Source organism: Oncorhynchus nerka, linkage group LG8, assembly GCF_034236695.1.
Source record: "Oncorhynchus nerka isolate Pitt River linkage group LG8, Oner_Uvic_2.0, whole genome shotgun sequence".
Lineage (NCBI taxonomy): Eukaryota > Metazoa > Chordata > Actinopteri > Salmoniformes > Salmonidae > Oncorhynchus > Oncorhynchus nerka.
This window is the reverse complement of record NC_088403.1, coordinates 33,998,958-34,025,899: the sequence shown is the minus strand read 5'-3', so window position 1 is coordinate 34,025,899 and position 26,942 is coordinate 33,998,958. Positions and strand designations below refer to the sequence as shown.

Genomic DNA, 26,942 nt, shown 5'->3' with positions numbered 1-26,942 from the left:
AGCCCCGAATCAACAACGCAGCCACTGCCAGCTAGCCTACAAAGTCAACAACGCAGCCACTGCCAGCTAGCCTACTTCAGCAGTACTGTATCATTTTTAATCATTTTAGTCAATAAGATTCTTGCTACGTAAGCTCAACTTTCTGAACATTCGAGACGTGTAGTCCACTTGTCATTCCAATCTCCTTTGCATTAGCGTAGCCTCTTCTGTAGCCTGTCAACTATGTGTCTGTCTATCCCTGTTCTCTCCTCTCTGCACAGACCATACAAACGCTCCACACCGCGTGGCCGCGGCCACCCTAATCTGGTGGTCCCAGCGCGCACGACCCACGTGGAGTTCCAGGTCTCCGGTAGCCTCTGGAACTGCCGATCTGCGGCCAACAAGGCAGAGTTCATCTCAGCCTATGCCTCCCTCCAGTCCCTCGACTTCTTGGCACTGACGGAAACATGGATCACCACAGATAACACTGCTACTCCTACTGCTCTCTCTTCGTCCGCCCACGTGTTCTTGCACACCCCGAGAGCTTCTGGTCAGCGGGGTGGTGGCACCGGGATCCTCATCTCTCCCAAGTGGTCATTCTCTCTTTCTCCCCTTACCCATCTGTCTATCGCCTCCTTTGAATTCCATGCTGTCACAGTTACCAGCCCTTTTAAGCTTAACATCCTTATCATTTATCGCCCTCCAGGTTCCTCGGAGAGTTCATCAATGAGCTTGATGCCTTGATAAGCTCCTTTCCTGAGGACGGCTCACCTCTCACAGTTCTGGGCGACTTTAACCTCCCCACGTCTACCTTTGACTCATTCCTCTCTGCCTCCTTCTTTCCACTCCTCTCCTCTTTTGACCTCACCCTCTCACCTTCTTCCCCCTACTCACAAGGCAGGAAATACGCTCGACCTCATCTTTACTAGATGCTGTTCTTCCACTAACCTCATTGCAACTCCCCTCCAAGTCTCCGACCACTACCTTGTATCCTTTTCCCTCTCGCTCTCATCCAACACTGCCCACACTGCCCCTACTCGGATGGTATCGCGCCGTCCCAACCTTCGCTCTCTCTCCCCGCTACTCTCTCCTCTTCCATCCTATCATCTCTTCCCTCTGCTCAAACCTCCAACCTATCTCCTGATTCTGCCTCCTCAACCCTCCTCTCCTCCCTTTCTGCATCCTTTGACTCTCTATGTCCCCTATCCTCCAGGCCGGCTCGGTCCTCCCCTCCCGCTCCGTGGCTCGACGACTCATTGCGAGCTCACAGAACAGGGCTCCGGGCAGCCGAGCGGAAATGGAGGAAAACTCGCCTCCCTGCGGACCTGGCATCCTTTCACTCCCTCCTCTCTACATTTTCCTCTTCTGTCGCTGCTGCTAAAGCCACTTTCTACCACTCTAAATTCCAAGCATCTGCCTCTAACCCTAGGAAGCTCTTTGCCACCTTCTCCTCCCTCCTGAATCCTCCTCCCCCTCCCCCTCCTCCCTCTCTGCAGATGACTTCGTCAACCATTTTGAAAAGAAGGTCGACGACATCCGATCCTCGTTTGCTAAGTCAAACGACACCGCTGGTTCTGCTCACACTGCCCTACCCTGTGCTCTGACCTCTTTCTCCCCTCTCTCTCCAGATGAAATCTCGCGTCTTGTGACGGCCGGCCGCCCAACAACCTGCCCGCTTGACCCTATCCCCTCCTCTCTTCTCCAGACCATTTCCGGAGACCTTCTCCCTTACCTCACCTCGCTCATCAACTCATCCCTGACCGCTGGCTACGTCCCTTCCGTCTTCAAGAGAGCGAGAGTTGCACCCCTTCTGAAAAAACCTACACTCGATCCCTCCGATGTCAACAACTACAGACCAGTATCCCTTCTTTCTTTTCTCCAAAACTCTTGAACGTGCCGTCCTTGGCCAGCTCTCCCGCTATCTCTCTCAGAATGACCTTCTTGATCCAAATCAGTCAGGTTTCAAGACTAGTCATTCAACTGAGACTGCTCTTCTCTGTATCACGGAGGCGCTCCGCACTGCTAAAGCTAACTCTCTCTCCTCTGCTCTCATCCTTCTAGACCTATCGGCTGCCTTCGATACTGTGAACCATCAGATCCTCCTCTCCACCCTCTCCGAGTTGGGCATCTCCGGCGCGGCCCACGCTTGGATTGCGTCCTACCTGACAGGTCGCTCCTACCAGGTGGCGTGGCGAGAATCCGTCTCCTCACCACGTGCTCTCACCACTGGTGTCCCCCAGGGCTCTGTTCTAGGCCCTCTCCTATTCTCGCTATACACCAAGTCACTTGGCTCTGTCATAACCTCACATGGTCTCTCCTATCATTGCTATGCAGACGACACACAATTAATCTTCTCCTTTCCCCTTCTGATGACCAGGTGGCGAATCGCATCTCTGCATGTCTGGCAGACATATCAGTGTGGATGACGGATCACCACCTCAAGCTGAACCTCGGCAAGACGGAGCTGCTCTTCCTCCCGGGAAGGACTGCCCGTTCCATGATCTCGCCATCACGGTTGACAACTCCACTGTGTCCTCCTCCCAGAGCGCTAAAAACCTTGGCGTGATCCTGGACAACACCCTGTCGTTCTCAACTAACATCAAGGCGGTGGCCCGTTCCTGTAGGTTCATGCTCTACAACATCCGCAGAGTACGACCCTGCCTCACACAGGAAGCGGCGCAGGTCCTAATCCAGGCACTTGTCATCTCCCGTCTGGATTACTGCAACTCGCTGTTGGCTGGGCTCCCTGCCTGTGCCATTAAACCCCTACAACTCATCCAGAACGCCGCAGCCCGTCTGGTGTTCAACCTTCCCAAGTTCTCTCACGTCACCCCGCTCCTCCGCTCTCTCCACTGGCTTCCAGTTGAAGCTCGCATCCGCTACAAGACCATGGTGCTTGCCTACGGAGCTGTGAGGGGAACGGCACCTCAGTACCTCCAGGCTCTGATCAGGCCCTACACCCAAACAAGGGCACTGCGTTCATCCACCTCTGGCCTGCTCGCCTCCCTACCACTGAGGAAGTACAGTTCCCGCTCAGCCCAGTCAAAACTGTTCGCTGCTCTGGCCCCCCAATGGTGGAACAAACTCCCTCACGACGCCAGGACAGCGGAGTCAATCACCACCTTCCGGAGACACCTGAAACCCCACCTCTTTAAGGAATACCTAGGATAGGATAAAGTAATCTTTCTCACCCCCCTTAAAAGATTTAGATGCACTATTGTAAAGTGGCTGCTCCACTGGATGTCATAAGGTGAATGCACCAATTTGTAAGTCGCTCTGGATAAGAGCGTCTGCTAAATGACTTAAATGTAAATGTAAATGTATTTCTGGATGTGAGGAAGTACCTGTATTTCTGGAAGTGAGGAAGTACCTGTATTTCTGGAAGTGAGGAAGTACCTGTACTTCCGGATGTGAGGAAGTACCTGTATTTCTGGATGTGAGGAAGTACCTGTATTTCTGGATGTGAGGAAGTACCTGTATTTCTGGAAGTGAGGAAGTACCTGTATTTCTGGATGTGAGGAAGTACCTGTATTTCTGGATGTGAGGAAGTACCTGTATTTCTGGATGTGAGGAAGTACCTGTATTTCTGGATGTGAGGAAGTACCTGTATTTCTGGATGTGAGGAAGTACCTGTATTTCTGGAAGTGAGGAAGTACCTGTATTTCTGGATGTGAGGAAGTAGCTGTATTTCCGCAGACAATAAACTAGATATATTCCTTGCACAATGCCTCAAATCACTTTGTGCAGCTTATGTTTCAGAATATTTACACTGAGTGGTCGACTGTTTGAGAATTCAGCAATACTACAGTAATTTTCAAGACAAGACAAGACAACGACTCCGGACGAGTCAGAATCAGAATCAGACCGATTATCCACTATCCAGACTGAAGGATACACTTTACACTAGTAAGTGATCTGCCGCTGGATAGTAGAGCCATAGAAAGTTGGAGCAGGCCTACAGTGGTGCAGGAAAGGTGTCGGTCTACCGTGCAGGTGCAAGCTCTAATACTTTGACTTCCACCCTTACCATTCTGTGTGAGTTTAGTGGAGCAGAGGAAGGAGGTGATCCAAAAGGATTCCTTGGTGCCTTTCACAGCCTGGTTGTTGCCGGGCAGATTGGCTTTGGAGAAGGGCAGCTTGAGGTAACGGCTAGAGTCCTGGAGGTTAGCATTTTCCTCACACTGAAAGGAGCAGAGATACAGTACTGGGTTAGTGCCACTACAGGAGACTGGAGAAAAAGGCTACAGTATTACGGTATTTGGTTCGTTACTTAACTGCATTCTCAAAGATTAAGGAGTTTGATACACTACAATATACTGCTTCCATACTGCTAGGAAAATGCAGTTTGGGGAATTGAATGTGTTATTATCTTCATCATCATTCAAACTACAACAATATATTTGTTTCAATGAAACATTGCAAAGGGCTGGGGACCCTATAAAGTAAGGACTGTGCATTTTCCAATTCTTTAACTTTCAATGGTTTTAGCCATGCTTTCTAACATGTCAGCACAGATTGGAAAGCATTTTGAAGCTAGTGTTTCAATATGCTCTGAACAACAGTTCAGGTAGGCTATTCCCACTCTGATGCTTACACGTGGTTAGGGCTGAATTCCTCTTCCCTATTTTGGAGATGAGGAACTAGGCCATGCCAATTTCTTCCAGCTTTTGCCCTGACTTCTATCTGACAGTAAAGTGGATTTTTTTACACCAATGGAAAACAACACACGAAGATTCTTAAGAGGCATCAAATGCAATTTCCTTAAAACCCTACAGAGAACCGGCTGTCTCAAAAGGGGAGACACACGGAACCACTTCAAAGAGCAAGGCTACAAAAGCAGCTGTATTTATTGTGAATTATAGGACTTTTACACACATTTCAAGGCAGCTAAAACTGTGCAAAGCGGTCCATCTGTAGACTATCCCTTTCTGTTTGCAGACAGGTTAGACTAGAGACTGCATCTGAAGCCAGGCCAAGGTGTTTTTAATCTCTCTGTTTTTCCTGTGTGAGGGGAAATGACCTATTAGCAGTGGGAGCCTTCTTAATGAGGTGGTGAGCAGGAATAGAAAAGGGCAGCAGAGAGCAAAGCCCAGAACCACAAGGAGGGAGAGGCTGCTTGATTGCATAATGGTTCTCCCACTGTCTTGACTCCTCTGTGCTCTGTCTGTCTGTCTGTCTGTCTGTCTGTCTGTCTGTCTGTCTGTCTGTCTGTCTGTCTAAGATGGGTCGAGACCAGGTATTCCCAAACTGGGGTATGCGCAATGCCATCAGGGGTACGCCAAATAAAAATGTGATTAATTTTTTTCTTCACATTTTCAAATAGTCCATTTATATTTTCCAACGGGGCTATACATTTGGGTGAGGTTGTTTCTCGCCTGAGTAGCCTTGTTTCACTGCCTAAAATCGAATTAAACCATCTAGTGTTCAGCGAAATAACACAATGTCAAATAATTAACATCCAATCACATTAACCGTTACTCTCTCGCGGGAATTCCACTAACGGGTCCGTATGTAGCCAAACGTAGCTGCTGCTCATGTTGGTATCTGTACTGATGGCACAAAAGCCATGACAGGGAGACATAGTGGAGTGGTAACGCGTGTCCATGCAGTTGCTCCCGACGCCACTTCGGTACACTGCAGCATCCACCGAGAGGCTCTTGCTGCCAAGGGAATAAAATGAAACCATCAGCTGTTCTTGTCTAATGATGTTCTGTATTATGTCATCCTGTATTATGATTCATGTTTTGTGTTGGACCCCAGGAAGAGGAGCTGCTGCTTTTGCAACAGCTAATGGGGATCCTAATAAAATACCAAATACCAAATTTAACCATGTAACGCTTTTACAACATACAGAAAGAAGTGCGTTGGTTATCAAGGGGAAATTGATACGTTTTTTTGAACTGAGAGACGAGCTTAAAGTTTTCTTTACTGACCATCATTTTCACTTGTCTGACCACTTGCATGATGACGAGTTTCTTACACAACTGGCCGATCTGCGTGATGTTTTTACTCGCCTGAATGATCTGAAACTAGGATTACAGGGACTCTCCGCAACTATATTCAATGTGCAGGACAGAATTAAGGCTATGATTAAGAAGTTGGAGCTCTTCTCTGGCTGCATTAACAAGGACAACACACAGCTTTTCCCATCATTGTATGATTTTTTTGTGTGCAAATTAATTCAAGCTTACGGACAATGTCAAATGTGATATAGCTGTGTGAGCTGGGTGCGCAATTATGCAGGTACTTTCCCGAAACGGATGACACAAACAACTGGATTCGTTATCCCTTTCATGCCCTGCCTCCAGTCCACTTACCGATATCTGAACAAGAGAGCCTTATCGAACTTACAACAAGTGGTTCTGTAAAAATGTAATTTAAATCAGAAGCCACTGCCAGATTTTTGGAATGGGCTGCACTCAGAGTATCCTGCCTTGGCAAATCATGCTGTTAAGACACTGATGACCTTTGCAACAACATACCTATGTACGTGGTTGCAAAGTTTGGACACCTCGCTTCGCGTTCTTAGGAAACTAAGCAGAATTTAGTTTTTTCACGTATTACTTCTTACACTGTTACCCCAGGAAATCTTAAGTCTTATTACATACAGCCGGGAGGAACTATTGGATATAAGAGCAACGTCAACTTACCAACATTACGACCAGGAATACGACTTTCCCGAATCGGATCCTCTGTTTGGACCACCACCCAGGACAATGGATCGGATCCGAGTAGGCGACCCAAAACAAAGGTGCCGCAGAAGGGGCAGACGGATCAATCTTCTGGTCAGGCTCTGTAGACGGGCACACCGCCTACCACTTCTGAGTATACTACTCGCCAATGTTCAGTCTCTTGACAACAAGGTAGGCAAAATTCGAGCAGGGGTTGCCTTCCAGAGAGACATCAGAGATTGTAACATTCTTTGTTTCACGGAAACATGGCTCACTCGGGATACGTTATCAGACTCGGTACAGCCACCCGGTTTCTTCACGCATTGCGCCGACAGAAACAAACATCTCTCTGGTAAGAAGAAGGGCGGGGGTGTATGCCTTATGATTAACGAGTCGTGGTGTGATCATAACAACATACAGGAACTCAAGTCCTTTTGTACACCTGACCTAGAATCCCCTACGATCAAATGCCGACCGCATTATCTACCAAGAGAATTCTCTTCGATTCTAATCACAGCCCCCCTCCAAGCAGACACCTCGACGGCCCTGAAAGAACTTAATTTGACTATATGTAAATTGGAAACCACATATCCTGAGGCTGCATTTACTGTAGCTGGGGATTTTAACAAGGCTAATCTGAAAACAAGGCTCCCTAAATTGCATCAGCATATCGAATGCGCGACCCGGGCTGGCAACACTCTGGATCATTGCTACTCTAATTTCCGCATACAAAGCCTTCCCTCGCCCTCCTTTTGGAAACTCTGACCACGACTCTATTTTGTTGCTCCCAGTCTATTGACAGAAACTAAAACAGGAAAGGCCCGTGCTCTGGTCTGTTTAACGCTGGTCCGACCAATCTCCACGCTTCAAGATTGCTTCGATCACGTGGACTGGGATATGTTCCGGATAGCATCGGACAATAACATTGATGTACACGCTGATTCGGTGAGCGAGTTTATTAGCAAGTGCATCGGTGATGTGGTACCCACGGTGACTATTAAATCCTTCCCCAACCAGAAACTGTAGATTGATGTCAGCATTCTTGCAAAACTGAAAGCGGGAACCATTGCTTTTAATCATGGCAAGGCGACCGGAAACATGACCGAATACAAACAGTGTAGCTATTCCCTCCGCAAGGCAATCAAGCAAGCTAAGCGTCAGTATAGAGACAAAGTAGAGTCGCAATTCAACGGCTCAGACAAGAGACGTATGTGGCAGGGTCTACAGTCAATCACGGACTACAAAAAGAAAACCAGCCCCATCGCGGACACCGATGTCTTGCTCCCAGACAAATTAAACAACTTCTTTGCTTGCTTTCAGGACAATACAGTGCCACTGACACAGCCCGCTACCAAAATCTGCAGGCTCTCCATCATCGCAGCCAACATGAGTAAAACATTTAAAAGTGTTAACCCTCGCAAAGCTGCCCAGCCCAGAATTCCTCCCTAGCCACGTCCTCAGAGCATGTGTGGACCAGCTGGCAGGTGTATTTACGGACATATTCAATCAATCATTATCCCAGTCTGCTGTTCCCACATGCTTCAAGAGGGCCACCATTGTTCCTGTTCCCAAGAAAGCTAAGGTAACTGAGCTGAATGACTATCACCCCGTAGCACTCACTTCCGTCATCATGAAGTGCTTTGAGAGAATAGTCAAGGATCATATCACCTCCACCCTACCTGACAACGTAGATCCACTCCAATTTGCTTACCGCCCCAATAGGTCCACAAACGACGCAATCGCAACCACACTGCCCTAACCCATCTGGACAAGAACAATACCTATGTAAGAATGCAGTTCATCGATTACAGCTCAGCATTTAACACCATAGTACCCTCCAAACTCATCATTAAGCTTGAGACCCTGGGTTTCGACCCTGCCCTGTGCAACTGGGTCCTGGACTTTCTGACGAGCCGCCCCCAGGTGGTGAGGGTAGGAAACAACATCTCCACCCCGTTGATCCTCAACACTGTGGCCCCACAAGGGTGTGTTCTCAGCCCTCTCCTCTACTCCCTGTTCACCCATGACTGCGTGGCCATGCACGCCTCCAACTCAATCATCAAGTTTGCAGGCGACACTACAGTGGTAAGCTTGATTACCAACAACGACGAGACGGTCTACAGGGAGGAGGTGAGGGCCCTCAGAGTGTGGTGTCAGGAAAATAACCTCACATTCAACGTCAAAAAAACAAAGGAGATGATTGTGGACTTCAAGAAACAGCAGAGGGAGCACCCCCCCTATCCACATCGGGACAGTAGTGGAGAAGGTGGAGAGTTTTAAGTTCCTCGGCGTACACATCACGGACAATTGAGAGCATCCTGTCGGGCTGTATCACCGCCTGGTACAGTAGTGGAGAAGGTGGAGAGTTTTAAGTTCCTCGGCGTACACATCACGGACAATTGAGAGCATCCTGTCGGGCTGTATCACCGCCTGGTACAGCAACTGCTCCGCCCACAACCGCAAGGCTCTCCAGAGGGTAGTGAGGTCTGCACAACGCATCACCGGGGACAAACTACCTGCCCTCCAAGACACCTACAGCACCTGATGTTACAGGAAGGCCATAAAGATCATCAAGGACAACAAGCACCCGAGCCACTGCCTGTTCACCCCGTTATCATCCAGAAGGCGAGGTCAGTACAGGTGCATCAAAGCTGGGACCGAGAGACTGAAAAACAGCTTCTATCTCAAGGCCATCAGACTGTTAAACAGCCATCACTAACATTGAGTGGCTTCTGCCAACATACTGACTCAATCTCTAGCATCTTTTATAATTAACATTTGGATGTAATAAATGTATTACTAGTCACTTAAACAATGCCACTTTATAAAATGTTTACATACCCTACATTACTCATCTCATATGTATATACTGTATTCTGTACTATCTACTGCAACTTGCCTATACCGCACGACCATCGCTCATCCATATATTTATATGTACATATTCTTAATCATTCCTTTACACTTTTGTGTATAAGGTAGTTGTTGTGAAATTGTTAGATTACTTGTTAGATATTACTGCACATTCGTAACTAGAAGCACAAGCATTTCGCTACACTCGCATTAACATCTGCTAACCATGTGTATGTGACCAATAAAATTTGATTTTGATTTGATTTGAGTGGATTCTCGGCCCTCACTAGCATGAAAACGAAATACAGGCACAAACTGTGTATGGAAAATGACTTATGGCTCGCCAATACAACCCAACATTGCAGAATTATGTGCGTCCTTTCATGCACACCCTTCTCATTAACCGGTGGTGAGTTATTCACAAATTTCAATGAACAAAGAAGGTTTTATATGTAAGATGGTTAAATAAAGAGCAAAAATATTGATAATTATTATATTATTATTTGTGCCCTGGTCCTATAAGAGCTCTTTGTCACTTCCCACGAGCCGGGTTGTGACAAAAACTCACACTCATTCTTATGTTTAATAAATGTATCGTATAGTGTGTGTGTGGCAGGCTTACAATGATGGAAAAAAACAACATGAGAGTGTGCTAACCCTGGTGCTAGAGCGGGTACGCAGCGGGTGGTTGAATAATTGAAGGGGTACGAGACTACAACAAGTTTGGGAACCACTGGTCTAGACAACCTACAACCTGCCTGTCTCTCTGCAGTACCTTGGATTATATTGTCTCTCTTTCAGGCCAAAACCTCTTTACCCCTGCCTGTGTCTCATTCTCTGTCTCCGAAGAGTTCAGACTATCCACAACCTGTGCATGCTCTCTTTACCATGCCTTTCTTTTCATAACACTAACAGACCACCTACAGTGCTCTGTACCCCTTCCTATCGCTCTCTTAACCCACAGCCTCAGTGCTAACTAGCCTTGCCCGTCCCGCAGAACAGCTCCTTGCTAGCCTGCAGAGAACTATTGTGTGCTCTGTAATCTCTGCAGCTTATGTTCCCTAGTCCTGTCGATCTCAACCTACAATTACCCAGAGCTACACCCCAAAACAGGCAACAGGCCCCATAACGCAGAGCTGTGTTTAATTGACTATGCCTGAGGGTTGGTTTAAATGCTGTTTGCTTTGGACAGGCCATGGGTAAAGTGGAGAGCTTACTGGGGTAGTAATGAAAACAAGCTGGGATGGCAAGCGCCTGTTTATGACAGAGTATAAGCTGGAAAAGGATCAGCGGGAAATAGCAGTGTGAGCATGTGATGTGTGTGTGTGTGTGTGTGTGTGTGTGTGTGTGTGTGTGTGTATTTGGGCATGCGTGAGGACAGAAAATACCCCCCCCCCTCCACACCCCTCCACACACACACACACACACACACACACACACACACACACAGCTCTGCCCATGTCTCATGGTTAGTGGACATTACATAAACAGATATATCTCATCATCCTGTTAGCCTACTCATTGCTGAAGCATCTGACTCACCTGGCCACCGTTCTGGAGCCAAGCAGCCACAATCAATCATGGTAATGGGACTGGCTTATTACAGCGCTTTTTTTCCCTCAAGGTCTCACAGAGCTTTACATGAAACTGTGTGGACCGACTCATCCGCCACTAATATGAAACGCCTACCTAAGTGACGACTATCATGGTGGACAGGTGAGAAGTGATTGTATGTGTGTGTGTGTGTGTGTGCGTGCGCGTGTGTGTACAGTACCTTATGAATGATGAGCTCGTGGGTGCCGTCCGGCAATGTCCGTCCGTCCTCCTGCATCAGATGAACGAAGGAGTAGCCAAACAGCTTCTTCTCCCCTTTGTCTTTCGCTGTGGAACACCGCACACATCCAACGTCACTATGGGGAAACACACTATCACCGCTACTCTCTAGTACTCTACAATCGGACGGCTATGCTATAGAGTGCAAGACGTACGCATCACATGTGGCTGGTGGCACCTTAATTGGGGAGGATAGCATTCCAATTCACTCCATTCCAGACATTATTTTGAGCCATCCTCCCCTCGGCAGTCTCCTGTGTTATGCATCCAGTCAACCTGGAAGCTCTATCGCTGTGTTTAGAGCCTTGGAGGAAGTGAGGTAAAATGGTGCCTTTATTACGGTAGCGGGTTTAAAAACAACACCCGCGAGTGTCAGAGCAGGGAGTGGACGTCACGTGGGAATTTGTACCTCGGTGTCGTGGGAGAGTGTGACATACTGAGACTCGCTCAACTACAGGCCTGGAAGAGGAATATGAGGAGATTCTGAGGCACAAGCCCTTTTTTTTTTTTTTTTTTTTTAAGTTTAAGGAGATTCTCGAGAGGTATCGGAGGGGGGGGGGGGGGGGGGCAGAGACTAGACAGATTACTGTAATGTAAAGCTGTGAAATGCTCACGTCTCGACCACTAACCGTAGGAGGTGGCGCGCGACATTTGTCTGACAGTTGTCCCCCCTCCAAGCAGGGCAGTGTACATAGAACTGTCTCGTTGAGCCTAACACTCCTACAGTAAACATCGTAACAGCAGAGCAATGTTTTTGATACAGCTGAAATATATAGACATAGACATATCCTTATATTTGAAACTTGTTTTATTGAGTTAACTTAAATTGCAGTAACAGCCTATGTCCTTTAGACATTGTTGTCATAGCTTTAAGAAACAACAAAAGAGGTCAACTCTGCCTGGCTGGCTGCACTGAGTCACGTTAAACAGCTGATGTCCACTCCCCAGTGAATTACTCACATTGTCAGTTGCAATTTGATGATTTTTTGATCTTGATAAAATTGAAGCCTGGTTTGTTCTAATGCTGTAAGATAGTATATTCATATGGGAGGGGTAACCCTTCATTTTTGATATGCTAACATTATGAGCTAGCTAGCAGAAACGGCTTCTGTCTTGAAGTTAAAATATAATGAGTGTACGGGCGATAATTGTATTTATTTATTATTGTCCGCACATGCTTGTGAATAGCTGAGTCACACTGTACTGTACAGTGGCACCCTCCCGGCATACTTCATAAGCTTACAATATCATGACAGTCCGATGCTAATGTCAATTGAAAGGTTTATGTACATATTATGTCTATTGAAATCTGCTGCAACTCTCTTCAATCTAAATAAGCCCACAGATCTCTTTAAATCTCCCCCCTGACCTCTGACCCAACTGTGACCCCTGACCTTACGGCTTCTGCCCCACACAGTGTCGCTAATTTAGCGCTATATTTTATAGAGTTTTCAGACCCCTCCACACAGGCAGAGAAGCACAGGTGGGAGAGCGGGGGAAAACACTACATCAGGGACCGTAGATGTGGAGCAGCAAGGTAAATTTGTGCTGTGACATCGTCGTGGCAACGGAATAACGTCATCTAGGGACTTCTAGCGACAAATCAAGGAGCAAATAGCAGTTATCAATGACAAATAGTTGGCAACACTGACCCCACAGTCTCAACAGATAGATGTTACCATAGAAACCAAGTAGAACCTCTAAAACTGCAATCACTGGAGCCGCCACCAAATGTAAGATATTAGCATTAGATGTGTGTGAGATACAGTAGGTGGCGGCGGCGGTGTGGGTAAAGTTGTTGTAATGTTTTTTTGACTTGTGCTTCAGTTGTGTATGTCTTCTATTCTCTTGGCAGGCTAGCCTCGATAGTGGGCTAAAAGAGCACCTAGTTAACAGCAAACACACCACAACCATAATATCACTGGCTGTGCTGCCCAAATTAAAAGTTCCTTTAGAGAGATAAGAGTCCACTCTGACTACATTCCCAATGTCAGTAGTATATATTGGAGTCCACACACACACACGCACACAGGCAGATACACGCACAGAAACACACGCAGAGGCACAGACAAAGAAACAGACAAACGCACAGACACACACACGCAGCCCTCTTACACCCCCCACAATACATTATCCCAGAGTAGTGGTGGAGTAGTGTCTTACTGGAGCAGTGTCTGAACTCAAAGCGGACATGAGAGCCCCTGAACATGTCCACAGGGATGGGTAGTTTGATCTGCTCAGCCCAGCGGGGACTGTTGTTGTGGTAGAGCACAAAGGAGTGGTACTCATCCCCACCAGGCTCCCCTGAACCAGCCGCTACATAACTCTGGAGGAGAGAGAGAGGGGGGAGAGAAAGACGGAGGAGGATAAAGAGAGGGGAGAGGGAGGTAGGGAGAGAAGGGAGGGAGGGAGGGAGGGGAGGGATAAGGGGGAGAGGAAAGAGGAAAGAGCGGAGGGGTAGATAAGAGAGGGCAGAGGAGTGAGGAGAGAGTGGGGCGAGAGCGGCATTAATAAGGTAGTGGAGATGAAAGCAAGAGATGGAGAGAGGAGGAGGGAGATTGCAGGACACACACACTGTGTACTGGACCGGTGACGCACAGCAATCTCAGTCTCTCGCTCTGGCTGAGAGAGTGACAGGGTTGCATGCAGAGGTGAGCTCTAGCAGCAGCAGAATCAAATCTATTTTCTGCGTATGGCTGCAGCATCCTGTCTGATCAGGAAACCACAGTGTTTTACAGAGAAAACTAGTACCCTACCAATGACCAACACCATGTGCCAAAACCCATCCTCATCTCACATCTAGCTGAGGCAGATAGATAAAACACACAACCAATACCTGTTCATCTGTACCCATATAGGCCTTCAGCATTAGACGACATTTGCCTCGTTCAGTCTGATGGAACCAGGTCACAACAACACAACGACGAGAATTGAAAGCACAATCATGCCTGTAATATGAAAAACCGTAAGGAATGGATGATCTTACCTTCATGACCTGGCCTTCGATGTCCAGCACATAGACCGTGATCTCCACGTTCCTGGCAACGCTCTTCCCTCCTTTCTCAAACTCTCCTTTCTCCAGCGTCACGTAAAGGTCATTCCTCATCTCTCCTGCAGGAGGGCGAACAGAGTGGTTCAAGCAGAATGTTGCACTCTGGATACAGGTCAACCGAACCGACGGTTCCTTCTTTTTACCGGTGGAAATAACAGGCATACTCATCTAGTGTTTGGTTGATTATATTTTCAAGTATAAAACATTAGTCACTTGCTTCATTCTATAGCTAGAGGATTCCTGATACTACCAGGAGTGAGAAATAAACTTTTTTTTTAAACTTTGTCTGTTGTGGTCTAGTACTTTATGCCAGCTGGGACCATCTACTTTAAGTGGTGCCTGTCTTCCCAGTGGTCTACTTGGTGTGTGAACTGCTGACTGCTCATCATTTTCAGATAGTTGTTGACACAACCAGGATCAAGGGGCAGAGCAATGGCAGGGCAATCTGTTACTTGTTTTGGTAATCAGTGGCTGTATTGGAGGGGGAGCGGTTTCACCTCTCCTAGGGCAGTCAGCAATTAGTACGAGGTGGTGTATTCTCCACTGCTAGACAATTAGCAATTATTGTTAATTCTTCTGTCTCCCCTGGCTTCTTAGCAGCGGCTTACCGTCGACGAAACAAAGACACTTCTCCCGAGTTGTTTGAGGAAGGCGCCACACCACTCTCTCACTTGAGTATCTTACCTAGTTGTTTACAGATTAATCAACTTTGTACTCTTTTGTAGCTTTGTCAACTATGTGTGTGTTTTCCATATCTGTTCGGACCTCTCCCTGTAGACTTTTACAGACGCCCCCTGGCCGCAACCCTTCTAATTTAGTGTCCCCTGCGCGTGCAACCCATGTGATATTCTGGCTTCCCTGGCAGCGTTTGGAACTGCCAATCATCTGCGCTTATGCTGCCTTTCAGTCCCTTGACTTTTTTGGGACCGTGATGGAGAACTGGATCCCCCCCCAGAGAACACTGCTACTCCAGCTGTTCTTCCTTCATCTGACTGTTTCCTCATAGTCCGAGAGCATCTAGTTGTCGCGGTGGTGGCACAGGTCTGCTCATTTCTAAGTGGAGATTTTCTCTTTCCTCCCTCTCTCGCCTGTCCGTCTCCTCATTTGAATTCCATGCTGTCACTGCCACTCAAGCTTCACATTATTGTCATCTATCGCCCACCGGGTGCCCTTGGAGATTTCCTCAATGAGATTGACATCCTGATGAGCTCCTTTCCTGATGATGGCTCACCGCTCTTCGTACTTGGCAACTTCAACCTCCCAACGTCTGCCATCGATTCATTTCTTTCTCATCCTTACCTCTTTTCACCTCACCCTTTCCCAATCCCCTCCAACTCACAAAGCAGGCAATATGCTTGACCTCCTCTTTACTAGAGGCTGTTTGCGTACTAATCTCACTGCAACCCTTCTCCAGGTCTCTGATTACTTTACTTCTTTTTCCACCTCCCTTTCCTCTAACCCTAACTGCTCAGCCCCTACCCAGATGCTCATGCTCCGTCACAATCTTCGCTCGCTCTCTCACTTCTCTCTCCTCTCCTCATCTATCCTATGTTCTCTCTCCCATCTGCTAAATCCTTCTCCCTCCTGTCTCCTGATTATGCCTCTTCGACCCTACTCTCCTCCCTTTCCGCATCCTATGACTCGCACTGTCCCCTTTCCTCCAGGCCGGGTCGGCCTTCCCCTCCTTCTCTGTGGCTGAGTGACTCATTGCGAGCTTACAGAACAGGGCTGCGGGCAGCTGATCAAACATTTAGGAAAACTAAACTTCCGGAGGACCTATCATCCTTTCACTCCTATCTACCTTCTCTTCCTATGTATTCCTCTGTACGTGGCTAAAGCCACTTTAAAATGTAAAGATTCTGCCTCTAACTCTAGGGAACTCCTTTCCACCTTCTCCTCTCTCCTTAATCGGCAGGTAGTCTAGTGGTTAGAGTGTTGAGCCAGGAACCGAAAGGTCGCTAGATCGAATCCCTGAGCTGAAAAGGTAAAACTCTGTCATTCTACCCCTGAACAAGGCAGTTAACCCACTGTTCCTACGCTGTCATTGTAAATAAGAATTTGTTCTTAACTGACTTGCCTAGTTACATATAATAATCCTCCTCCCTCTCTGCAGAGTAAAGGGTGACTACATCCCCTACTCATTCACTCGGCCTCTAAAGTCCGCCTGTCTCCCTCACACAACTACGATATGATATGCCTTGAACTCTTTCTCTCCTCTCTCTCCAGATGATATCCTGCGACTAGTGAGGTCTGGCTACCTGACAACCAGGCCACTCAACCCCTCCTCCCTTCTCCAAACCATCTCTTGGGACCTTCCATTCCTCACTTCCCTCATCCCTGACCACTGACCCCCTCTGACTTCAAAATGGCCCGAGTTGCTCCCCTCAAACACTCGACTCATCTGACGTCAAACTATAGACCTGTATCCCTTTTTTTTGTTTTCTTTCCAAAACACTTGAGCGTGCCGTCTCTGATCAACTTTCTAGTTCTCTCTCTCTCAACTATCTTCTTGATCCTAACCAGTCAGACTTTTAAGACGGGTCACTCAACCGGGACTGTGTCACGGAGGCTCTCCACACGGCCAAAGCTGACTCTCTCTCATCCTCCTAGATCTATCCACTGCCTGTGACACCGTGAACCATCAGATCCTCCTCTCCACCCTCTGGGGGCTGGGCGCTTCAGGCACTGCACACTCTTGGATTGCATCCTACCTGGCAGACCGTTCCTACCAGGTGACGTGGAGAGGATCTGTGTCTGCATTCCGTACTCTCTCTACTGGTGTCTCCCAGGGCTCGGCCCTCTTTTCTCTATACACCAAGTCACTCGGCTCCGTCATATCAAGCTCAACCTCAACAAGATGGAACTGCTCTTCCTCCCAGGGAAGGCCTGCCCGCTCAAAGACCTCTCTATCACGGTTGACAACTCCAGAGTGTCGTCCTCCCAACGTGCAAAGAACCTTGGCGTGACCCTGGATAACACCCTGTCATTCTCTGCAAACATCAAAGCAGTACACTCCGTTCTGCCACCTCAGGTCTCTTGGACCTCCCACCCCACGGGAGGGCAGCTCCCCCTCAGCCCAGACCATGCTCTTTTCTATCCTGGCACTGCAATGGTGGAACCAGCTTCCCCCTGAAGCTAGGACAGCAGAGTCCCTGCCCATCTTCCGAATACATCTGAGACCGTACCTCTTCAAAGAGCATCTTAAATAATCCTCCTCGTCACTCGGATTAAGTATATGGATGTTAATATAATTGCACGTAAACCGAACCTGCAATTTTTTGTTCAGTGGTCATTTACATGTATGATATACACATACATGTTAGAGTTAAATACGTTAAGGAGAAAAGTCTGTTTTACAGCAAAGAGAAGGCACCGACACATCACACTGTCAGCAAGGATAGGGTGACCTCTTCACCCCAGTGGCAGACATGGAAGTGACAGGGTTGGCACAGGGCACAGATCTGTTTTCAGGGCAGACAGGTTTGACGGTTCTGAATCTGAACACTCCACAAAAACATCGACATCCCAACAGCTGGCAAAAGGCGTATAGCGGCACCCTCCCTGCATACTTCGTATAGCTGACAATAACACGTCAAATATTACAAATAAATCAACGTGCTTGGTTTTCACTTGCGCCTCCACTTTCAGGAGTGTGTGGGGCTCTGGAAGTAGAGTGGATGTATGGTCACAGTACAGCTAAGCGACTATAGCATTCAAGACGCCAGGTGCTTCCTGCAGTATGATTCAGACGGGTGACACGGATGCTACACACACAGTCATCTAGTGATAACACATTCATGTGCTATTCTATTACCTCATCACCCAGTACCCCGGACCACAAGGTGTGACAGTTAAACCAGATGCTCTTCATTTACTTTGTGAGATAAGGAGAATTACATCCCCCACTTACATTCTGAGCTGGTGGGAAGTGTTAGTTCAGTTGGGTACAGCAACACAATACTATCTGAGCCAGTGAAGTGTTCAACCTGTACTGAGACATGTGTACACACACACACACACACACACACACAGACATTCAAGAGTAGCTAGTAGCTGCCTCGTATGAAAACAGACTCCTGAGGAGGTCTGTCTAACTTCACAGCCTAGAGAATAATTACAGGAAAGGACACACGCTCAAAGGCAGCCTTTGAAGGGCAGTCTTGGGAAGGAGATAGCCGAGAAGTAGTGGTACACATTTTATAAATAGGGTTTTTGGAGAGGTAGCACAATGCAGCAAGGCAACATCTGCACGAGAGAAGACAGGTCCGTATCCACTTCAGAGAATAGTTAGCCACAGAAAGGAAACGAGAGGAAGTTGTCTTCTTCCAGCCCCTGTGTGTGTGTGTGTGTGTGTGTGTGTGTGTGTGTGTGTGTGTGTGTGTGTGTGTGTGTGTGTGTGTGTGTGTGTGTGTGTGTGCGCACACAAATAGCTCTCCACATCTCTATCTAATGGCTTCCAGGGTTCAACTCAACCCAGAGAGATCAACTCTCTCTCTCACACACACACACACACACACACACAGCCTGGAGAGACTTGACTATAATCCTTTGCCTACAGGAGCGTACACACACTAAAATCCCTAGCCCAGGGGCACAGTGAAAGTGGGAGCAGACTCTGACAAAGATTGTGAATATAAATCTTGAGCTGCTGTAGAAGGCAAAACACTAGGGGACACACAGCAATCGGTTTCATTTTATGTGAATGGACGTTCACATCACTTTTTTTCTTCTTTCAAACAATGGCTTTGTCTGTTTTGCAAGTACGTTTTACTGTACACTTTACTGTGTACAGTCATTCATGCCAATACACACTCACCAGACAGTTTATTAGGCCTGGCATTCAATTGTTGCTCAATTGTTATCAACGGACCTAACCTTTTTCCAGGAAAAGTTCAGAGATGCCGTTCTGCACACCACTGTTGTACGGTGCCGTTATTTGTCGGTTTGTGGCCCTCCTGTTAGCTAGCACAATTCTTACAATTCTCCTTCGACCTCCCTCATCAACAAGCTGTTTGTGCCCACAGGACTGCCGCTGACTGTTTTTTGTTTGTCGCACCATTCTCTGTAAACCTTAGACACCGTTGTGCTTGAAAAGCCCAGGAGGGCGGGCCGTTTCTGAGATACTGGATTTGGCGCGCCTGGCACCGACGACCGTACAACGCTCAAAGCAGCTTAGGTCACTTGTTTTGCCCGTTGTAACGTTCAATCGATCAGTAACTGAATGCCTCGATGCCTGTCTGCCTACTATAGCAGGCCACGTGACTCGCCGTCTGTGGTAGCGAACTATTTCCGTGAAGCCGGCAGTGTACATTGACCACGCGTGTAGATTTACCTGCAAAAGCAGTACAGTACAGACGTCGTTATGTTTTCACCAAAGAAAAGGTTAGCTGCGTGGGTGGTTTCTTACCTGGCATGATGATGTCAGAGAAGCCTAGTTTCTTGGTGATGGACACTCCTCTGGTGAACAAAACCATGTACTCTCTCCTCAGCTGTTCAATGTCCCCGTGCAGCAACTGGAGAGATACAGCCAGGCCTGGGAACAGAAGAAGCCCACACAAATGTTTAGAATTAAAGTGACACATCTTGAATACTTGACATGTAGTAAGATGTGACTCACGTGCACACACACACACACACACACACACACACACACACACACACACCATGAGTCAGACTACGGTATGCTTTAAGAATAAATAATATAGAGAAAGCATTGGTGTCGTCTCCATCTAATAATATTGGAAAACAATAGATGTACAATTGCAGACTGTGGCCTTGGAATAAAACCCCTGCTTCTATTTTCAGTATTTTTTCATTTTCATATCGTTCCATATTTCCTTGATGCCATGCTAGATATTGCTCCGGTTTTCAAGGAAGTGGAAAAGGCTTTTGGTCAACCAGACCACTGATCCTGTCATTCTGAAATGTTTCAGGTCAATATATTCTTGAATTTAGAAACTGGTACATATTTTGCCGGCCTGCTAAAAGGAGAAGTTACGGCACTTTGTGGCCCAAGATGGCAAGGGTTTAATTCCCCCAAACTACAATATCCATACACACACACACATACACACACATTCCTTGAACAGATTCGCCTGTCACAGCTCAAACCACAGGAATACAGAGGCAGCAGTCTTGTAACAACACTGAAATCCTTCCACAGTAACGTTATGTTTTAACATGGCACAGTGAAGGCTTGATCAATAATCTAAGACGAGAAACCCATTAGGTTTGGGGGGAGATTCCACAGTGCTTGGGGCATGTCCGCCTTGCCCTCCCTTTCATGTGGATGAAGCCCATGGCACAGCACAGCCTCACAGCCACTCCAGGGCCACAATTAGGCAAACCCCTGCTTCATTGCTATTCTACACAGTAACACACAAAGGGCTGCCAGCCTGCCTGCCACCACTTTGACACTCTCTCCCCTCTGTTGTCCTCACTGGCTTTTCACCAACTTAACACAAGGAGCACAGGGAGCAACAGGATGGAGCATTTCCGCTGTTCAACAACAACACACAGGCTTGTGTTGCTTCTGCCCATTGCGGAGCCTCATTCTCTGTCACTTTTGCGGACTCCGCACTCTCTCTCTCTCCATCTCTCTATTCCTGCTTATTCTTTCTCTCTCTTCTCGCTCCCTCTCATCCTCTCTCTATGATTACTCAAACAATATCATTTCGCTCGTTCCTCTGCTTCATATTTTCTCATATTTTCTTCATTCGTCTCTCCCTGTAAATTGGCCAGCAGCTAGCTAATATTTCTCCATGGCTGGTTTTGGTCGGCAGTTTGGAAGCTCTACACAGCGAGCCCCGCTACGCAGCACAGCACTGCACACCACCGCTCATTTTAATTGTTCCCCTGACAACCAGACTAATGAATTTAAGGCCTTTAATTATGCAAGTTATTCCACCGCCTCCTGCATCAATGATTTATAAGGGCAGGACCTGTGGAGAAGAGAGTGGAGGCGCGCAGTCACCTGATTGTCTTTTAGTGCAGTCGTATAGTAGCCTGCTGCAATTACAGCAGAACGTGCAAGAGGCTGGAGTTGATATTGAAATGAAGAGGATACATACCTGTACAGTAGGAATGGTGGGATGGCTTTAAATACACAGAATTAGCAGGGGGAAACGAGTGTTCTCAGTCAAGTAAATCCAAGGGAAATGTAATGGGCTTTGTTCTGTAGAAGTCAGCATTTCTACCTCTTCGGGAATGACTCATCTGTTTTTTATGCATAACATGCTGTTACTAAAACAGGTTTTCAACATGCAGGGTTTCCGTGGAACTACTCCGTACACTGTGGCTCTGTCAAAGTTTTATGCCGAATCATAATTAATGAATGTGCCCTCGCTCCTCAATGAGCCAAACAGCACTGGTTTGACATAATTCATCAGCAACTGCTGTATCAATCCATATTGCATTCATCATCATTCAGACGAAACGCACACAACTTTACTGTGATGCAGTTTGAACTGTTCCCGTTTCACTTCTCAGCGGCTGTGAAACAGGAAAGGGGAAGCTTGATCCGGCACTGAGTATGATCGTGACGCAATCTGGAAGGTGTTCGATGGAAAGCCGCCTGGATCTTCTGATTTAACACAACTTAATTAAGAGGCCAGGGTCAGAAAAAAATGTGCATTTCAAAATAATTCCACCACATCAACTCTACTTCAATCATGTGATGTGACGCGATGTGCGTGTGGGGAGAAATGGGGAGAATGGGTGAGTTGATGAGCAAGAGGACGAGAACGACGCATCGTGTGAATGAAGAACAGGGCGGGCCATTCTATTGAATTGATCCATTCTAATTATAGGCCTAATCTTAAAATGGTATGTTACCGATATCAGTTCACCCAATCACAGCTGTCTTATCAGTCTCCTCTGGCCGACTTGGAATAGGCTACACAGTGAGCGTAACTGTACATGCTGAATGGCTTTCAATATCGGGGAAAATATCCACTTTGGACAGCAGGCAAAAAACATGTCCCCATGGACAATTGCTTCACTTCACTTTAATTGGCGAACAAGTTGCTTGCAAAGAAAACAAGTCTGGCCCGGCACCATGAACAAAGTGAGCCAGGAGCTCCCTCCCTCTGCCCAAAATAAGGCAGCTGCACAACTGTTGTGGTACAACAGTGTGGAAGAATGACAAGACACAAAGAGACAATAGGAGACTACAAACAAAACAAAGGTATGTCAAAGTGTGTCAAGCTATTGAAAGTAAAAAATAAAATAAAAGGTCTCAACGGTTAGGACAAAGGGATAACAAACTAAATCCAACGAATGCCATTGCGTGTAGATGCAGACAAACACGAGCTGACAATAATTGATTATTTTTGACTGCTGTCATATCTACACTGATATTCATTATGAGGCCTTTGTAGCTTTGTTTTGCCGAGTTTCACTATTTATCAAGGCCACTTGGCGCTGATAATGATGCTTAGGCTGCGTTTTCATCATTTGACTGCGCGACTGTTGACCATGTGTCTTGGTGGTTGGGTTATTTTTTTATTTTGTCCATATAAAAAAAGGCTACTACCATGTTCCAATACATATGCTTTCTGTTTCATCGTTGTAACAATGGCACTCCTCTAATAAAATGGATTGAACACTTGAATTTTAGCCATTTTTATTCTTATATACAGTATATATTTTTTTACATATAGCCTATGTTTACATAAACTAATGAAAGTATTATCGTGTTAGTTGAAATAAAATACTAATCATATTCTAATGTCACCCAAGGCCTTCATAAACACAACCAAATGATTATTTTTGCGATGGCATATATGAAATATATGACTTACACTGTTAGAATGTTGCAGTCAGAATGACCGCTCTTTAGGTTGAACTGGGTCCCTCAAGGCCCAGCGGTTCTAGTGTTAACCTGTCTCCTCCCCTTCATCTACACTGATTGAAGTGGATTTAACAAGTGACATGAATAAGGGATCGTAGCTTTCGCCCGGTTTCAGTCCATGTCATGGAAAGAGAAGCACTCAGTGTAGAAACACCATGATAAGTGTCGGGGTGGCAGGTAGCCCGGCGGTTAAGAGCGTTGGGCCAGTAACCAAAAGGTTGCTGGGTCGACTCCTGAGCCTGTTAGGTGGGAAAATCTGCCGTTCTACCCAGCCCCTGACAACAACTCCCCCTCGGGCGTCAATGACGTGGACGTTGATTATGGCAGCCTGACTAGGTATCCCCCTTTCCCCTTCGGTGATGTATTGAAGCATACAGTATCATACGTTGCTACACCCCTCCATCAACTGCATGGGTACCGATTCTTCTAAATACAGCAGAGCTGAACACTGACGTGTTATTGGACCATATCATCCTGCATGGAAACTGCCACAAATAACCTCGATGTCGAAACCGCCTAAACTCTTCTGCAACCTCCTGAAAAATCAACACATCTTAAAAGCATTCTGAATCCCCATCCTCTTAGTTAACATCAAATATGCATGTCTTATCTGGTATCAACAACAACATATAACAGACTACTCGATACTACTGCAATATGCATATGATATAAGGATTATAACATCATCTTATAGAATGTATTAATTGAACTGCATTGAGTCAGAGAGAGTGCAGTAAATGGTTGATTAAAGTGTATCTCTGGAAGGATATTGTTCTCCTACTTAGCATCATTCCCCAGTTCACTTTTGTCAGGGAATTAATTCCAATTTCTCGCTTATCAATTCAACTGAGCAAATAACATCTTCATTTATTCCAATCTTTCATTTGGGATTTTAACTGGCGCCGGACTAGTAGGGCTGACCCCATTTAGTCGACTGGCCGATTGTTTGGTCGATAGGCTGTTGGTCGACCAAAATGTCTTTACTCGAGCTGTAGAGAAATATATATATATATATCATGGTGCACAAGACACCTGTCCGAGTGGACTAATCCACTGTGGAGGCCGTTGGGATGGCACAGTCCATCAGTCTAAGATATGGTACTGAAATTGTATATGGTTATATTATGTAAGAACAATGGTGCAACACAAATAAAAATATTATTATTTTATAATAAAAGTGCTTTCTCCCGCGTTGGGTAGTGGTCGCTGTCCGAGGTTCTGAAACACATCAGTGCGCTGTTGAATTGGCGCATTTCCGTTTCTAATAGCAAAAGCATAATAGCAAAGTTAACCAGCATATTGGTGTTGAGAACAATGCGGCAGAGGCAGCAGCGGAGTTAGGAGACGAGAAAACAGCCCTTGCTTAAATTGTCTAAGAAAAGTGAGGAGAGAGGAAACGCCAACTTAATTAGGTCTATAATCAATAGCCTAACTGTTAAATGTGCCTTGCTTAATAAATCATCCATATAAACTCAGCAAACAAAGAAACATCCCTTTTTTAGGACCCTATCTTTCAAAGATAATTCGTAAAAATCCAAATAACCTCACAGATCTTGGAAAGGGTTTAAACACTGTTCCCCATGCTTGTTCAATGAACCATAAACAATGAATGCACCTGTGGATTGGTCATTAAGACACTAACAGCTTACAGGCGGTAGGCAATTAACTTCTTCGATATAGGGGGCGCTCTTTTAATTTTTGGATGAAAAACGTTCCCGTTTTAAACAAGATATTTTGTCACAAAAATATCCTCGACTATGCATATAATTGACAGCTTTGGAAAGAAAACACGTTTCCAAAACTGCAAAGATATTGTCTGTGAGTGCCACAGAACTGATGTTACAGAAAAAACCTAGATAAAAATACAATCAGGAAGTGCCACATTTTTTTAAACCGCCTCATGGCAATGACTCCTTATATGGCTGTGGAGGAGCTAGGAGTCAGCTTACCTTTTCCACATTTTCCCCAAGGTGTCTGCAGCATTGTGACATATTTGTAGGCATATCATTGGAAGATTGACCATAAGAGACTACATTTACCAGGTGGTCGCTTGGTGTCCTCCGTCGCAAATATTGCATAATCTCCAGCTGCAGTATTTTTCCGTTGTCTTCTGATGAGAAGCCAGCTGCCACCACTGATAGATTATCGAATAGATATGTGAAAAACACCTTGAGGATTGATTCTAAACAACATTTGCCATGTTTCTGTCAATATTATGGAGCTAATTTGGAAAACAGTTTGGCGTTGTAAGTGACTGCATTTTCGGGGGTTTTTCTTAGCCAAACGTGATGAACAAAACGGAGCTATTTCTCTTACACAAATAATATTTTGGGGAAAAATGAACATTTGCTATCTAACTGAGAGTCTCGTCATTGAAAACATCCGAAGTTCTTCAAAGGTAAATGATTTTATTTGAATGCTTTTCTTGTTTTTGTGAAAATGTTGCCTGCTGAATGCTAGGCTTAATGCTATGCTAGGCTATCAATACTCTTACACAAATGCTTGTGTAGCTTTGGTTAAAGCATATTTTGAAAATCTGAGATGACAGTGTTGTTAACAAAAGGCTAAGCTTGTGTTTCGATATATTTATTTCATTTCATTTGCGATTTTCATGAATAGGAAACGTTGCGTTATGGTAATGAGCTTGAGGCTATGATTACGCTCCCGGATACGGGATTGCTCGACGCTAGAGGTTAAGGTCACAGTTATGAAAACATAGGACACTAAAGAGGTCTTTCTACTGACTCTGAGAAAAAGAAAAAAAAAGAAAGATGCCCAGGGTCCCTGCTCATCTGCGTGAATGTGCCTTAGGCATGCTGCAAGGAGGCATGAGGACTGCAGATGTGGCCAGGGCAATAAATTGCAATGTCCGTACTGTGAGACGCCTAAGACAGCGCTACAGGGAGACAGGGCGGACAGCTGATCGTCCTCGCAGTGGCAGACCATGTGTAACAACACCTGTACAGGATCGGTACATAGGAACATCACACCTGCGAGACAGGTACAGGATGGCAACAACAACTGACCGAGTTACACCAGGAACACACAATCCCTCCATCAGTGCTCAGACTGTCCGCAATAGGCTGAGAGAGGCTGGACTGAGGGCTTGTAGGCCTGTTGTAAGGCAGGTCCTCACCAGACTTCAACGGCAAAAACATCGCCTATCGGCACAAACCCACCGTCGCTGGACCAGACGTGACTGACAAAAAGTTCTCTCCTCTGGCGAGTCGCGGTTTTGTCTCACCAGGGGTGATGGTCGGATTCGTGTTTATCGTCGAAGGAAGTAGCATTACACCGAGGCCTGTACTCTGGAACGGGATCGATTTGGAGGTGGAGGGTCGATCGGTCTGGGGCGGTGTGTCACAGCATCATTGGACTGAGCTTGTTGTCACTGCATGCAATCTCAATGCTGTGCGTAACAGGGAAGACATCCTCCTCCCTCATGTGGTACCCTTCCTGCAGGCTCAACCTGACATGACCCTCCACCATGACAATGCCACCAGCCATACTGCTCGTTCTGTGTGTGATTTCCTGCAAGACAGGAATGTCAGTGTTCTGCCATGGCCAGCGAAGAGCCCAGATGTCAATCCCATTGAGCACGTCTGTTGGATCGGAGGGTGAGGGCTAGGGCCATTCCCACCTGAAATGTCCAGGAACTTGCAGGTGCCTTGGTAGAAGAGTAACATCTCACAGCAAGAACTGG

At 46.5% G+C, this 26,942-nt stretch overlaps 1 protein-coding gene across 3 annotated transcripts in view; it reads right to left on the bottom strand.

Moving 5' to 3' along the window:
- LOC115133827 (dedicator of cytokinesis protein 4-like) overlaps positions 1-26,942 on the bottom strand; it is a 147,553-nt gene that overhangs the window by 50,048 nt on the left and 70,563 nt on the right. For all 3 annotated transcript variants that reach the window (XM_065021717.1, XM_065021718.1, XM_065021719.1), the window contains exons 13-17: positions 19,796-19,921; positions 14,323-14,447; positions 13,500-13,662; positions 11,278-11,384; positions 4,007-4,160 (exon numbers count right to left, since the gene is read on the bottom strand). In XM_065021717.1, the coding sequence (XP_064877789.1) occupies positions 4,007-4,160; positions 11,278-11,384; positions 13,500-13,662; positions 14,323-14,447; positions 19,796-19,921 (675 nt within the window). The remainder of the gene's footprint in view (positions 1-4,006; positions 4,161-11,277; positions 11,385-13,499; positions 13,663-14,322; positions 14,448-19,795; positions 19,922-26,942) is intronic.